The 17,230-nt window shown below is 45.8% G+C and overlaps 1 protein-coding gene across 2 annotated transcripts in view; it reads right to left on the bottom strand.

The window, feature by feature from the left end:
* LOC125455530 (acetyl-coenzyme A synthetase 2-like, mitochondrial) overlaps positions 1–17,230 on the bottom strand; it is a 77,178-nt gene that overhangs the window by 24,810 nt on the left and 35,138 nt on the right. Inside the window, exons 7-8 of one of the 2 annotated variants that reach the window (XM_059649033.1) lie at positions 8,221–8,358; positions 4,236–4,328 (exon numbers count right to left, since the gene is read on the bottom strand). In XM_059649033.1, coding sequence (XP_059505016.1) covers positions 4,236–4,328; positions 8,221–8,358 — 231 coding nt within the window. The remainder of the gene's footprint in view (positions 1–4,235; positions 4,329–8,220; positions 8,359–17,230) is intronic. The other variant, XM_059649034.1, reaches the window with a different exon arrangement.

The raw sequence follows: 17,230 nt of genomic DNA, 5'->3' as shown, positions 1-17,230 counted from the left end.
GTTCATGGAGTATAATATAAAATTGTTTTCTACATCAGTATGTTGGGGAAAGTATTTTAGATCTAGTATCGTGTGATGAGAAACAATTAGTTAATAGCCTTGTACTAGAAAGATCTCTAAAGGAAGAGTAACCATAATATAGATTCCTGAAGAAGAGTCCAGACCTGAAACGTCAGTTTTCCTACTCCTCTGATGCTGCTTGGCCTGCTGCGTTCATCCAGCTCTACACCTTGTTATCTCAAATATCTTGTGTCTGTTTTCAAAGTTGAAGATCCAGAAATATTCTGGAAATAATAACGAACGAAGGGTCTGTCAAAAGTGAGGAACTTAAAGAAATTTGGTGTAAGTACTGGGAAAACTACTTGAACTAAGTGATAACAGGATGGACCTGATATACTAGGACAGTATACCATGGTGCTGCAGAGCCTGGAACAGGCCCAGGGAGACTCAGGACTAAACCGGACCTTTCCTGGCATCAGAGGACAGAAATCCCAGCTTCTATGGTCAACCAGAAGCTGGCAGCTCTATTGCGTAACAGTCCCACTGGGAAGGTAGTGGCTACTGCCGGTATGACACCCACCTGAAGTCCAGGAGCAAAACCGGATCCCATTGCCAGAAGTGGAGGTGTTGTGTGGAGGGGAGAGGGGGACAATTACAGGGGAGGGGAGAGGGCAGACAATAGTTCACAGTCAGTTACCTACTTCCTGATGCTGAAGAGGGGTCAGATCCAAAATGTTAACTCTGCTTTCTCTCCAGAGATGCTGCCAGACCTGCTGTGTTTTTCCAGCCATTTCTGTTTCTCTTCCTGAAGCTGAATCCCTTGGCCGGGCTTTGAATTTTTTTGAGTGGGTGGGAGACAAGGTCCCCTATATGCTGGATAGCAAGCACCAACTTTCATTTAGAAGCACAGGAGCAGCAAAACACAGGAATACCACCATCTGAAAATTCCTCTGGGAGCCACACTGAGCATCTTGACTTGGAAATATATCGCTGTTCCTTCACTGGGTCAAATTCCTGGAATCCCCACTCCTAACGTCAGTGCGGATGTTCCAATATAGGTCTACACAGTTCAAGATGGCAGCTCACCTCCATCATCTCAACCCAATAAACGCTGGACTGACCCCTGAATAAATAATCAAATAACAACCCACAGATTTGTTTGTTGTGCTCCCCACTGTGGGCATTTAGTAGCACTGTTCAGGCCCAAATTCTTCCAAGAAACCAGCCAGACATTCTTCCTGGAAGATGATGTTCCTTTAAGGCTGGTGACTTTAGTTACAGAGACAGCTGCTCTGGACAGCTGCTGCGGTCTCTCATCTCAGCACAGATCACCACTCACCACTCCCCATGCCCCCACAACCCGCTCTGTGACTGCAGCATTTTATAGCCATGTTTGTGTATCTCTCAATGCAATAAGGCTTTCTGTCTGACATTCCCAGATGTCGTGCCAAGCCAACAGCTCCTCATAATTATTTGTTGGGAAGAGAGCCTCAGGAAAGTCTCTGTCGCTGCTTTAGTGGTAATAATACATGAATAATACAGCGGTCCCCCTGATTAGCAGTCACACAACTGGCAGAAACCCAAGCACTGAAATTGGCGTTGGATTGGGTGGACAAGGTCAGAAATCACACGACACCAGGTTACAGTCCGACGGTTTTATTTGAAATTACAAGTTTTCAGAGCACTGCTCCTTTGTCAGGTGAAGGGACAAAGGGGCAGCGCTTCAAAGCCTTGTGATTTCACATAAACCTGTTGGACCATAACCTGGTGTGAGTGACTTCTGACTTAGACGGGTGTTAGAACTTGAAGTATAAAGAGATCACAAATTCTAACACTGAAGGCTCCATATTACAGCATTCACATGCGCACTAACTAGACAGCACTCAATTCTCACATCCCAGCAAGGTATCAACGAGGAAAGGAATTTAGGTGGGAAAGGGAACAAAAAGTTGCATTTTTAAAAAAACATACAACTTTTGAGACAGCTTCAGACATTGAAATTACTCCCTCGCATATTGATTTTAATTTTATATTTCAGCTTTCAACATACTTTTTTTTAAAAAATCATGTAATCCTTCAGGAACACATTCGGGAGAATAGGACTTATGTCTCTCAAGAGCGATCAGTTTCATAACTAATTGGAGTTCAGCTCTGGTAGATGATTTGAACAGGCTTTGAGTGGTTCTCTCCTTTCCTGACGTTTATGAGCACCAATGAGCGCCCATCAGACAGTTACCTCATCACAGCCTCCGAACAGTCTGAGATACCACGTAGGTTTGTAAATGGGTTGACTGAAACCCTTGTCATTTAGAACTGTAGAAGTCATCATCTCTACATCGAGCTGGTGAGCTCTCCCTGGTGGCCCAGGGCAAGAAAACAGCCCCATCAACATCACAAAAACAGATTACCTCCATCTTGATAATGAAATGTGAGGCTGGATGAACACAGCAGGCCAAGCAGCATCTCAGGAGCTGCTCCTGAGATGCTGCTGGGCCTGCTGTGTTCATCCAGCCTCACATTTCATTATCTTGGATTCTCCAGCATCTGCAGTTCCCATTATCACTGATACAATTTTACCTCCTCCTTATCATGTTGTCGTCTGTGGGAGCTTGCTGTGCACAAACTGCCCGGCATGTTGTAAACGCGACTGCATGGCAAAAACTACTTGATTTGTTTTTATTCATTCACGGGGTGAAGGCATCACTGACGATGTAGCATCTATTGCCCATCCCTAATTGCCCAGAGGGCAGTTAAGAGTCAACCACATTGTTGTGGATCTGGAGTCGCATGTAGGCCAGACCAGGTAAGGATGGCAGTTTCTTTCCCTAAAGGACATTAGTGACCCAGATGGGTTTTTCCTGACAATCAACAATGAATTCATGATTCTTAATTCCAGATATTTTATTGAATTCAAATTCCATCATCTGCCGTGAACCCAGGTCGCCAGAACATTATCTGGCTCTCTGGATTAACTGCCCAGCTATAATACCACTTGACCATCAACTCCCCTGATGGCTGTAAAGTATCCGGAAGTCTTTAAAAGATGTTCTACAAATGCAATTATTTCTTTCATTCTGAAGCTGTGCCTTTGGCCAAGCTGTTCCAGTATACATGTAACACTGACATCTACCCAAAAATGTGTCAAATTGCCCAGGTATGTCCTGTCCATGAAAAGTAGGGCCAATCCAACCTGGCCAATTACTACCCCATCAGTCTGCTCCCAAATGTCAGTAAAGTGATGGAAGGTGTCAATAACAGTGCTATCAAGCAGCACCTGCTCAGCAATAACCCGCTCAGTGATGCCCATTTTGGGTTCTGCCAGGGCCACTCAGCTCCTGACCTCATTACAGCCTTGGCCCAAACATGGACAAAAGAGTCAAATTCCAGAGGTGAGGTGAGAGTGACAGCTCTTGATATCAAGGCTGTAGTCAACCGAGTGTGGCATCAAGGAGCCCTAGCAAAATTGGAATCAATGGGTATCAGAGGGAAACTCTCCGAGGGTTGGAGTCATACCTGACACATAGGGAGATGGTCATGTTGTGGGAGGTCAATCATCTCTGCTGCAGCACACCTCTGCAGGAGCTCTTCAGGGCAGTGTCCTAGGCCCAACCACCTTCAGCTGCTTCATCATGACCTTCCATCCATCGTAAGGTCAGAAGTGGGGATGTTTGCCGATGATTGCACCAATGTTCAGCACTATTTGCAGCCTTCTCTGATAATGAAACAGTCCATTTCAAATGCAAAAAGATCTGGACAACACTGAGGTTTGGGCTACAGCCATAGCCCAATGGTAAGCAGCATATGCATTGGACAATCGATATCACATGGTATCTATGATGACAGATTCTACCTGTGTACAGTATTTATTTTCTTTCATGGGAGTGTAGGCATCCCTGGCAGGATCAGCATTCATTGTTTATCGTGAATTACCATTGAACTGAGTGGCTTGATGGGACATTTCAGAGTCAAGCGTGGAGTCACATGTACACTGGGCAGGGTAGGGAAGGCAGGTTTCCTTCTCTATAAGATAGATTTGAATCAGATGAAGTTTTACCAACAATCAATGAGACTTTCATGGTCACTACGATTGAGACCAGTTTTATATACCAGATTTCATAAACTGAACTTAAATTCCACTAGTTGCCATAGTAGAATTTGAACACATGGCCCCAGAATTTTGGCGTGGTCCACACGATAGCCCGTCCAGTGACAGGACTAATTTGTAACTGTCTTACCTGTCTGCCACCAAGTATCCACCACTGGGCATTTGCCATCCCCAACAACTCTATAATACCAGTCCCATGCCTCGGGGTTAATGGGCTCTCCAACTGAAAAATCAAGGACAGACGGAATGCGATAGTTAATTTCATTCATTCCAAAATGAGTATCATGACAGAATCCCAACAGTGCGGAAGCAGGCCATTAAGTCCACTGAGTCCACACTGACCCTCCAAAGAATGTCTCCCTTAACCTAGTAACCCTACATTTCCCACGGCTAACCTAGCTAGCTTGCACCTCCCCGGTCTCTATGGGCCATTTAGCACAGTCAACCCATCTAACCTACACATCCCTGATCACTATTGGTCATTTAGCATGACCAATCCATCTAACTTACACGTCTGCGGACACCACGGGCAATTTAGCACAGTCAATCCATCTAAACTACACATCCCTGGTCACTATTGGTCATTTAGCATGACCTATCCATCTAATCTACACATCCCTGGTCACTATTGGTCATTTAGCAAGACCAATCCATCTAACCTACACATCCCTGGTCACTATTTGGTCAGTTAGCATGGCCAATCCATCTAACCTTCACATCCGCAGACACCACGGGCAATTTAGCACAGTCAATCCATCTAACCTACACATCCCTGGTCACTATTGCCATTTAGCACAGCCAATCCACCTCACCTACACATCCCCAGACACTTCACGCAATTTGGCATGGCCAATCCACTTCACCTGCATATCCTTGGACTGCGGGAGGAAACCGGAGCACCCGGCAGAAACCCACGCAGACAGAGGGACAACATGCAACCTCCACACGGACAGTCGCCCAAGGTTGGAATCAAACCTTAGTGCCTGGTGCTGTGAAGCAGCAGTGCTAGCCACTGAGTCACTGTGCCACCCAACATCTTAACCAAAACCATGAATATAGAATACTGTTTCAGAGAGAGTCGGAACTGCAGATGCTGGAGAATCTGAGATAACAAGGTGTGAAGCCGGATGAACACAGCAGGCCAAGCAGCATCAGAGGAGCAGGAAAGCTGACGTTTCGGGTCTGGACCCTTCTTCAGAAATTTCCGGGTCTAGGCCCGAAATGTCAGCTTTCCTGCTCCTTTGGTGCTGCTTGGTCTGCTGTGTTCATCCAGCTGTGCACATTGTTATCTCTAATATGGAATACTGGTTAGGCCTCAGCCAGAATAATAGGCCATTAGACTTTAGAAAGCATGATGAGGTTTTGAAGGGGTTCTGAAAGAAACTTATTAGTTTGCAACTAGGGGTATAAAGACTTCAGTTGTCTCATGAGATGTTAGAAACTGGAGTTTGCCTTCATAAAGCAGAGATCATTAAGGTGAGATGTAATCACCGTTTCCAAATTATGATCAATGAGGTTGACTATGTGTGGAACCACAGGAGATGGGTGAGATACTAACCGAATATTTTGTGTCAGTATTTACTGCAGGGAGCAGCATGGAAGTTAGGGAATGTGGGGAAATAAATTGTGATGGCTTGAAAAGTGTCTATGATACAGAGGAGGAGGCGCTGGAGTCTTAAAATACACAAAGGTTTCTCAATCCCCAGGACCTGATCAGGTATTTGCCAGAATTTGTGGGAAGCTAGGGAAGAGATTGCTAGACCCCTCACTGAGATATCTGCATCATCAACAGCCAGCAGCGAGGTGCCGGAAGGCTAGAGGGTGCGTAAAGTGGTGTCATTGTTCTGCTAAGGAAACACCAGGGAACTACAGACCACTGAGCCTGGCGTCAGTATTGGGTAAGTGCTTGGAGGGTTTCTGAGGGGCAGAATTTACATGCATTTGAAAAGGCAGGGACTGATTAGGGATAGTCAACATGGTCTTGTGCTTGGGAAATCATGTCTCACCAACTTAATTGAGTCTTTTGAAGAAGTGACAAGGAAGCAGAGCAGTATTTATGTCTTTATGGGCTTCAGCAAAGTGTTTGACAAGGTTCTGCATGTTAGCAAGGTTAGATCACGTGGAATTTGGAGGAACTAGCCAACTGGATACAAAACTGACTTGAAGGTAGAAGACAGAGGGTGGTGGTAGAGAGTTGTTGTTCAGACTGGAGGCCTGTGACCAGCGGTGTGCCACATGGATAATTGCTTGGTCCATTGCTTTACATCATATATACACAATTTGGATGTAAATTTCAGAGATATTGATAGCAAGTTTGCAGATGACACCAAAGTTGGTGGTGTAGTGAACAGCAAAGAAGGCGACCTCACAGTACAAGAGGACCTTGATCAGATGGGCCAATGGGCCGAGGAGGGGCAGATGAAGTTTAATTTAGATAAATGTGAGGTTAAGCATTTTGGAAAGCAAGTCAGGGCAGGACTTATACACTTAATGGTAGGGGTCTGTTGCAAACAAGATCTACGGGTACAGGTGCATAATTCCTTAAAAGTGGAGTCTCGGGTAGACGAGGTGGCATGAGGCACGCTTGCCTTCGTTGGTCAGTGCATTGCGTATTGGAGCTTGGATGCCATGTACGACTGTACAGGACATTAACTAGGCCACTTTTAGAATGCTGCATTCAATTCTAGTCTCCCTGCTATAGGAAAGACGACGTTCAGCTTGAGAAGGATCAGAAAAGATTTACAAGGGTATTGCTGGGATTGCAGGGCTTAAGTTATACAGGGAGGCTGAATAGACTGGGGCTATTTTGCCTGCGGTATCAGAGCCTGAGGGGTGACCTTGTAGAGATGTATAAAATCTTGAGGGGCACAGATAGGCCAAGGTCTTTTCCCCAGGATAGGGAAGTCCAAAACCTGAGGGGGATAGATTTAAGGTGAGGGAGGAAAGATTTAAAAGGGACTCAAGGGGCAACTTTTTCAGGCAGAGGATGGTATATGTATGGAATGAGCTGCTAGAGGAGGTGGTGGTGGCTGGTACAATTAGAACATTGAAAAGGCATCCGGATGGGTACATGAACAGAAAGGGTTTGGAGGGATATGGCCCGAATGCTGGCAAATGGGATTAGGTTTATTTAGGATATCTGGTCAGCATGGGCGAATTGGACTGAAGGATCTGTTTGCTGTACATCTCTATGACTCTGTGAGGGCAGTTTTGATTAAGGTAAAAAAAAAGTTAGAAACTGTTTCCGTTGTCACTCACTAGAGTGCAAAGATTTTAAGTTATTGTCAAAGCAGCTAAAGGAGGTTTGAATATAGGAGCACAGGAGCAGGATTAGACCATTCAGCCCATTGTGTCTGCTCCACCAATGGCAGATATCCACCTCAACACCTTTGTCCCACACTATCGGCATATCTCTTTGATGTCATTAGGAGATAGCGATTTATCAATCGCCATCTTGAACATACTCAATGACTGACTTCCCACAGCATTCCAGGGTAGACAATTCCAAAGACTACCACCCCTGCTGTGAAGAATCATGACTGTTTCATACAGTGTGTTGTTATGATGTGGCACTGCCTGAAAGGCTTTTCGATTTGCTAGCAACTTTTGAATGAGAACTGCATAAACACTTGAAATGGAAGAAAAATCTGTAAGATCACAGGGAATGTGCAGGGAACAGGGACTGATCTGGAATGTTTTCAATGATTAAGCACAGGTAAAGTGGGCCAAGTGACCACCTTCTATGTTGCATGATTCTCTGAAGTGGGGATCAGCTTCCGAGAGGCCAGGTTACAGGAACACAGGTGCTAAAGCCCTCAGTGCCTGAATTCACTGTCATACTGGGTCAATAATTCTCGTCAGAGTACAGGAGACAGCAGTTACCTCCTGTCACAATGAATGATCTTCTGTCCATTTTCACACGTATCGAGTGACAGGGTTGCTGAAGCAATCCGGCAGCAGACAGCTCCCCTGCCGATGAGCTCTGTGCGAGATTAGCTGAGCACGGCATGTGCTGGTATCACGGCCGCTTTTCAGAGCAGGGTAGCACTAGCCAGCCCAGGGTCCAATGACCAGACACACCCTTCTCTCACATAGCACATACGTTAGGTACTGACCTGTGCCCAGCATTTTCAGAGAAGACCGGTCATGTGACTTCACCCAGGTATCTCCATACTTCAGCAGGAGTCGAATTGCAGTGGGCGCCCCATAGAACTGGTTGATCTTTAACCTTTCAACTGTCTCCCAGTAACGACCTACACAGGGGACCAGGTGGAGAGCAAAAGAACCGTCCTTCATTCACATGCCTTGACAGTGAGCGCTTTGCAGGCTATTCAACTACAGGAGGATCACAGCCAAACTGAATTCCCAAACTATTGGATGGATATCTTTATGACGTTGTGCTGGTCTTTGGAAATATTTTTCAACATTGAAAGCACTGAAGAAATGCAAGTTGCTGTTGGTTACTGTTCTAGATTATGTACTGGGACCAAAGAATGACACAGCTAAAAGGCTGGGCTCTCTACAGCTGCCCCATGACAAGACAGCTAGCTCCACAGGGAGTGAGTCAAAAACATTCCGGTGGATGCGTCCTTTCATTTCACTTTTGCTCTTGTGAAGTGTCCTGGAACTTTTATTATGATAAAGGTGCTATTTAAATGTTGTTATTGCGGATCAGTTACCCACCTGACAAACACAGTGCAGGGCCAGTTTGAAGATTTTAGCACACAGACAGAGAGTTGAGGGTAACAGTAAGCAGCTAGTAACTGCTGGCTGCATTTGGAGCAAATGCACCAAACAGCAAACAGCAGAAGACTGATTCCCTCCAGCACTGACTCTCACAATAGTAACTGAGCCCATGCCAGCAACAGACTATAGGGACTGCTAAATCAGAAAAGGTCAAAATCAACCTAGTTCACCTCTCAGCATCCTGCTGTTCACATGAAACTGTCATAAAGCATTGAATTATTACAGCAATTCATCTCTATCAATTTGAACAAGACACAGCATGCACTGATGGGGGGTGGATTTGGGAGCCATAACTATTCCATCTAAGTAATGCTAAGCTATGCATGTGTTCAGAATTAATCATCGACCACATCTCTAACCAGTCAAATGAAAACTGAAAGAACTGCCGATGTTGTAAATGAGAACTAAAAGTAGAAATTGCTGGAAAAGCTCAGCAGGTCTGGTAGCATTGGCAGAGAGAAATCGGAGTTAATATTTCAAAACATTAACTCTGATTTCTCCCCACAGATGCTGCCAGAGCTGCTGAGCTTTCCCAACAATTTCTATTTTAATCTCTAACTCGTCTCCTGAAACAAATCCATGGAATGTGGATAAATTGATACCAAATGGACCCACTGTCCCCTCATTCCCCAAAACGTCCACTCACTCACTGACAAACAGGGGGTAATTTTAACTCAACACGCCATGTGGGTGATCCACCGGATTGGGTGGAGTGGGAATTTTAATGCCTGCTGAGCATGACTTTAAAGTAGGCATCTGCTCTCTGTTGTAAAGAATTCCTCAGATTCACAACTTGGTGGGGGAAGAAATTCCTCCTCATCTCTGTCATAAATGGGTGGTCCCTTCTTCTGAGATGACCTCCTCTGCTGCTAGATGTTCCCACAAGGGGAAATAACTCCGTCACATCAAATGTCAATTAGCTTTGAGCTCGCCACCCAGACCCCCAAAGCATCTCTTCAAGATTAGGAGATCCTTTGGATCTACTCTTCAGGACATAAAGGGAAACAGTCATTCATGGTTCACAAAAATTAGCTGTAACCTGATGAATTACACTTTGTGAAACAAGGAGGTAAAGGTGCAGTGGAAAGTGACATTGAGCCCACACACTTTTATCAACCAGACCTGAAAACACACGTCACCGAGGAACAGGATGACCCTAGCAGCCCATTTCTGAAGAAGGGTCCCGACCTGAAATGTCAGCTTTTCCTGCTCCTCTGATGCTGCCTAACGTGCTGTGTTCCTCCAGCTCCACACCGTGTTATCTCTGGCTCCAGCATCGGCAGTTCTTACTATCTCTGACCCTAGCAGTTACCAGGTGAAGCAGAATGGAAAACCTCTGAGAGTTTCTAACAAAGAGCTGGATTTCGTTCCCTAAAATCTATACCTTATCAGTCTCAGTGATCAATGTTGTGAACAATACCGAGCTAATTCGCTGACTAACTCCCAAATTGATTCATTTTAGATAAATATTTGTTCATGGAAGTTGGGCATCTAGGGATAGGCCAATATTTGATGCCCTAACTGCCCTGAAGAAATCTAACATTCCTCCATGTTCTTTTGACTGAGGTGTTAGCATGTGTCGAAAGGGTGAACAGTATGATAACTAAATGAGAGCACCAGAGGTCATTCCTAGACCCCAGAAAGGTACAGAGGCAAAAGTCAATAAACAAGTTTATAATTATGTTAATCAGTGACTACAATGTACATAATTTTATGGTTCTGGGTCCAGCTTAGAGCAGCTGAATTTTGTTTCATTAATAAGCAAGAGAGAGATTGGAACACAAAGCCCCTTCCCTGCAGCTTCCTCCTGATTTGAGAAATAACTCCTCATTCTGTGATCACACTCTCTGACTTCAGAATCACTGACTCCATTCTTCATCGGGTTGGATGGAGTCACTGACACTCACACTCTTACCCAGTAAAAAATAGTTTTGTCGTTCACCTCGAACTGAAGTGTCTCCGCACTCAAGTAGGAACCTACAGCAGGAAATATTTACGTAAAGGAAAATGATCTGTTTCAACATTCTGGAGAGTGAGTCGAAGACATATCAATTTGGAGCATGGGCAGGCCACTCTACATCTCAAGTCTGCTCCCCTATTCTATAAGATCATGGCTAATTTGACTACTCCATAGTCCCACCTACTGCCAATAATCTTTCACCCCTTTTTGGTCAATAGTCTGCCTTAATAATATCAAAAGACTCTCGTTCCATTCCCTTTTGAGGAAAATTGGGTCTTGATCCTCTGAGAAAAGTATTTCTCATCTCTGCCTTAAATGGATGCCCATTTTCTTTTAAACTGTAATGGCCTAGTCCTAGACTCTTCCAGAGGGGGAAAACATCCTCTCCACGGTGCTGTTCTGTTCTATGTTCTATATCCACCCTGTCATGACCCCTCAGGAGTTTCATATCTATAACTTTTCTGAAGTCCAGAGGATACAAGCCCAGGCTCTCCAACCTTTCCTCATAAGGCAACTGGCAAACCCCTCCCATTCCAGGTATTTGTCCGGAGCTACCTCCAACACATTTACATCCTTCCCTAAAGATGGACAGCAAATCTGTCAAAGAAAATTGCCAGTCCGAGCACGTCTGTTAATAACACTGAGTTAATGGAGTGTGGAGACACAGCTGCAGCAGCTCCTGTATGCCTGATATGAACTAGGTTCCTCAAACATTCCAGTGTTACATTCATTACTTTGTGATGGTCAAACTCACAAGACTGCCATCAACTCCTCTCTTACATCAATGCTTATGATGCCTGGTGAGAAGAGTGATTGAGTAGTATAGGATTTAACTTTGGGCCATTAAGAGAATTGACCCTCCATTCACCTCAACACTTCTGTAGCCACTGCGCAGTTGAACTGCACCCTTGCCTCAGCCTCACAGTCTCCACTGAGCCATTCCTTTCTATCTCTCATCTCGGCTATTTATCCCAGTCAGTAGGGCCGTCATCTCCTCTCCTCCAAATCCAAGGAATAGAAAGGATATGGTGGACAATTGGTTTAGTCATTTACTGCCAGATTTAAATGGGCCGTGTAGAACATAACTAACTGTTTTCCCATCTGCTCACTAGCTTCTTTTCTCTAAGGCAAACCCCTCTCCACTGACATCCCCAGACAGAATGGTAAGCGCAAGCAGCTCACAGACCTCTGAATCATTAGCATTGAGGCCATCCAATCAGCTGACCCAGCCACACACTTCTCTCCGTCAGATAGTTGGGTTAAATTATCTCCAAAGACTCCCCATACCCTCCTATTAACTCTAGTTTCCGTCTTATCTCCTGGCATGACCTCCCTGAGCTTACACTGTCCACAAAACTCTTCTAATCTTCCTCAATCCTATTCCCCTGAGCAGGCTTCCCCTTCTGATCTTCATATTATCTGATATTGTTAAGGGTTCTCTCTCAAGTCTCCCCTGACTTCTCCAAAAATCGCTAATCCTTAGCTGCACCTTCAGTGTAAGTATCCATCCCACCTTCACGCTGTTTCCTCTCCAAAGTGCTCAAACATGCTGTCACCTCCTGAATGTGTGCCCATCATTCCTGAAAGTCCATGTTTGAATGCTTCCAATCAGATTTCCACCCTACCATGTAATCATAGAATTTCTACAGTGTGGAAGCAGGCCCTTTGGCCCAACAAGTCCACACTGACCATCAGAGCATCCCACCCAAACCCATCCCAAATACACATCTCAGAACACTATGGGCAATTTAGCATGGCCAATCCACCTAGCCCACACATCTTTGGACTGTGGGAGGAAACCAGAGCACCCAGAGGAAACCCACGCAGACACGGGGAGAATATGCAAACTCCACACAGACAGTCATCCAAGGGTGGAATCGAACCCAGGTTCTTGGTGCTGTGAGGTAGCAGTGCTAGCCACTGAGCCACCGTGTTGCCCATTGAGCCACCCTGCCGTCCATACACTGTGCCGTTCTCTTACACTATTAAAAGATTCAACGCCACAGTGAAAAAGGCAGATTTTCCCTCCTTACTGTCTTGAATGTGATTGATCACAGCATTTTACTCTCCTGCTTCACCATTGTCACACAACTGGATAACTCTTCATTTATCTGGCTCCTTCACTTTTCCTTTACCCTTTCATGGGATGGAGGTGTCATAGGTCAGGTCAGCTTTTGTTGCCTGTCCCTAACTGCCCTTGCCCTTAGGCTTGCTAGGCCAGTTTCAGAGGGCAGTCTCAAGTCAACCACATTGCTGTGGGTCTGGTGTCATGTGTAGGACAGACTATGTGAAAATTTCCGTCCCAAAAGGACAAGAGAGTTTTGACAACAGTCAACTACGGTTTCAGGCCTATCATTAGACCACCCGGAAGGGGGTTGGTTTAGCAACTGGTTTGCAATGTAAAGTGATACCAGCAAAGACAGGTCAATTCCTGTACCAGCTAGGATTACCCCGAAAGATTCTCCTCCTCAATGACACACACCCCCCTCACCTCAGGTGTGGTGACCCTCAGGTTAAATCACCACCAGCTGTCTCTCTCACTAATGAGAGAACAGTCCAATAGTCTGGTAAGACTATGATAGCTTTACCTTTACACTTCACGTGACTCCAGGCCAACAGTGATATAGTTAGACTGTCAAGCAGTTTTCCTCCACCATGCATAACCAAGTCCAGATCCCTACCAGAGAACGGAAACAGCAAATCTGCCTTCCAGTCACAAATAGTGCAGAGAGCTTCCAGAAACTGATACACAGTATTACTCATGCAACACTTTTAGATCTTTCACCCAGGAAGCAGTTCATGGGGACTTCAACAGCAGCTTAATGTCTATCATGTGTCATTTCCAAATGCGTAAGCAGTTACCTGAAGTAATCAGCTCAGTGCTTCACTGATTTGTCAATGCCAGAGGAATATATAAAATAAAGACATACATGGCCTAAAGCCTGGCCTTGTTTCAGCCTCAAACTTAAGCTGGTGTCAACATCACAGTGGGAGAAGATGGACAAATGCCAGATGAGAAAGGCCACTTGGTCACTCAAGCCTCATGACTTTACCAACCTTAACTCTCCCCTTGCAGCTTCCATTTCCATCACTATGGCATCCCATCGGGATCCCTCTCCCTCCCTGTGCATGTGGATAAAGTCCCCAATTGCTGACAGTTCAGGGCCCATTCCTGCCAGCGGTTGAGCAGGTGCCTGGTCTCTGGTAGTCCTCCGAGTGGTAACGGCCTGGGGCATATCTTCCTCAGCCAGCCTGTCACTCTGAGGTGCTCACTACATTGTGTTCCCACACTCTCAAGGTCTGACGTTCGCACCAAGGTGCCGATATTTGGGGGAGGAGGAGAGGCAGGGAGGGGGGTGGTGGGTACTGCAGTAGGCTACCTTGTCGATGCTTCCTCCAAGCCCTCAGTACTCAATGCCCTCAGAGGGTTTCCGGGCAGCAGGCTCTTTCTCTGCTGGGGCCGTGGACATCCCTCTGGTACTTGCAAGATATAAGGGAGAGAAGGTTTCACGGCCAGTGGTTAGCAATGGCGTGCAATGAATAAAACTTGAGAATTGGGTTACTGTGAGAGTCGAGTGCAATGAAGAATGGTATTTAGCGGAACACAGATGACCCTTGTAGGACTTCTCTTGTGAAGGCCAGGATTCTCTACTCTTTGGGGTTGGGGGTGGGGGTTGAGGGGTCTGATGTGGGGCACCCACGCAAGCGCTTTCTGCCCTCTTGTGGCCTGTCTTCTGGAATAAGAGAAAGCGAAGGATTGAGTGAGATAGGGTCATACATCACAGAAAGAGACCCTTCGGTCCAACTTGTCCACATCAAGCAAGTGTAGTAAACTGAACAAGTCACACTAGCCTGCATTTGGCCACCTTTCCTATTTATGTAACTGTCCAAAAGTCTTTTAAGTGTTGTAATTGTAGCCACCTTTACCGCTTCCTCTGGCAGTTCATTCCATACATGCACCAACCTCTGTATGTAATGGTTGCCCCTCACAGTCCCTTTTAAATTTTCCGTGTCTCACCTTAAGCCCATGTCCTCTAGCTTGGACTTCCTTAGGCCTGTTATTGGTCCTGGTGCAGGTAGGAGGAAGGTGGGGAGGTGTTCTCAGCAAATGAGTAGGCAGCAATAGGGATTGGGTTAGAGTGAGTGGTCTGGAAGGCTGGGTGGGAACAAGTCAAATAGTCACAGAATCATAGACATGTGCAGCACAGAAACAGACCCTTTGGTCCAACTCATCCATGCCGACCAGATATCCTAGATAAATCTAGCTCTGTTTGCCAGCATTTGGCCCATATCCCTCTAACTGCTTCTTATTCATACACCCATCTAGATGCCTTTTAAATGTTGTAGAGATAGTAAGAACTGCAGATGCTGGAGTCAGAAATTTCTGAAGATGGGTCCCAACCCGAGACATCAGCTTTACTGCTCCTCTGATGCTGCCTGGCCTGCTGTGTTCCTCCAGCTCCACACTGTGTTACGTCTTTTAATGCTGCAGTTGTACCAGCCTCCACCAGCTCATTCCATACACACTCCACCCTCTGTATGAAAAAGCCACTTCGCTGCTTCCCCGCTGTGAGCTCTCCCACACAGGTTTCTCCAAGGTCCGCTGTTTGTTAATTTCTCTAAGAACGATCTCCGATGTTCAGGGATACTTGCGCAGAGTCACTGCTGGGTCAAATGGGTTTCTTTCTCCGTTTGATTCACTGCCCATGTGAGGGAAGGTAACATAAGTAACGGTGGAAGTGGCAGAGCATGGTGGGTAGTAGGTGCAGCAACAGTGGTAGAGTGAGTGTGAGGTAGCAGAAAGAACAAACACCTTCTTGTGGCATGGTTGGCCACTCCTGTGGCACATGGAGGCCAAAACTATCCCAGGCAGGATGGAGCAACCTGCCAGGGTCTGGTGAGGTGGCCTCCTCCAGGAAGACGACACCTCTGCACTACCAGGAGTGGTATCAGAGAACCGTTGGCACTGTTTACAGTGTGGAAAAGGCCATTCGGCCCAACAAGTCCACACTGCTCCTCCAAAGGGCATCCCACCCAGACGCATCCCCCGTAACCTATCATTCCCCATGTCTAACCCACCTAACTCACACACCCCTGGATGCTACGGGCAATTTAAGCACAGCCAATCCACCTAACCTGCTCATCTTTAGACTGTGGGAGCAAATAGGAGGAAAACCCGCAAGGACAGGGACAGAACGTGCAAACGCCACACAGACAGTCACCTGAAGATGGGATTGAACCCAGGTCCCTGGCACTGTGAGGCTACAGTGCTAACCACTGAGCCACGGTGCCGCCCCAGTATCATCTGTGCCCAGAGCAGCCTTTTCAGTATGGCACATGCACCCAGGACTGTGGTCTTTTGGCAGGCAGTTGGTGAATGATGAGCTGTTCCGGGAACAGCACATGGTTAGGTGCAGCTAGGATGGAGCAAGAGTTGCACAACAGGAACTGGAGGACTGCAGTTAAGGCATTTGGTAAGATGCAGTGGGCCCCATGGAGAAAAACCCCTCTAAAAACTCAGTGAAACTGACACTTGGGCATCAAAAAGTAAGAATTAGCCCAATATTCTGAAAAACCTCACGATCTCCATGCACAAACTGTAATTCCAAACAGGGGAACCTCACAGGTTCCACTCTCTCCAGTTACCTCTAACCTAATTTCTGTCAGGCAATACTCTACCTCTCCCTCATCTGATCTGTTCATATGATTTTACAAATGCTCCCTTAGATTTTTCAATTGCAGCTACACATTACCTAGGATGAAATGCATTTTGTAGGTTTCAAAGGACCCTCCCTAACCTTATCAGGCAGTAACCATTTGAGTTATATATCCAGCATAATCGTCTTATCTCTGCTTTTATCAGTTGCGAAGAATTCACACAGAATCTGCCCCGGTGTGAGACAGCAGCCATCAATTCAAGGCTCACATTGACTGGTTGTAATGCTTACTTGTCAGCTGCTTGTTACGTTATAATTCAGAAGCCAGTCAGATTGCTCCAAGCCACCCTGTACAATTGTACGTCCACCTGCATCATCTCCAAATGCTCCTGTTTAACACTGGGGAAGTGTGTGTAGGACAACGAACACTGTCCTGGCATCCCAAAGGTTCAGCGTAAAGTTTGAAAACTTTGTAAAAGCTGTAGATGCTGCGAAGGCTTCATGAAAGGACTTCAAACGATAACCTATATTTATATAGCACCTTTGAAGTAATGAAACATCCTAAAGTGCTTCACAGGCACACTATAAAACGAAACGTGACAGCAAGTCTCGTAAAAGATATCAGATCAGATTAGATTACACGTTTTAAGGAGGCAGCACATTCCAGACACTTACCTTCCTCTGTGCAAAAAAGCTGCCTCTCACATCACCCACTTTTATCTTAAACTTAAGTTCCGTTGTAATTGACATTTCTACCCTATT

The sequence above is a fragment of the Stegostoma tigrinum genome, chromosome 10 (assembly GCF_030684315.1).
Source record: "Stegostoma tigrinum isolate sSteTig4 chromosome 10, sSteTig4.hap1, whole genome shotgun sequence".
Taxonomy (NCBI): domain Eukaryota; kingdom Metazoa; phylum Chordata; class Chondrichthyes; order Orectolobiformes; family Stegostomatidae; genus Stegostoma; species Stegostoma tigrinum.
The sequence above is the reverse complement of the archived record's forward strand: the minus strand, read 5'-3'. Positions and strand labels throughout refer to the sequence as shown.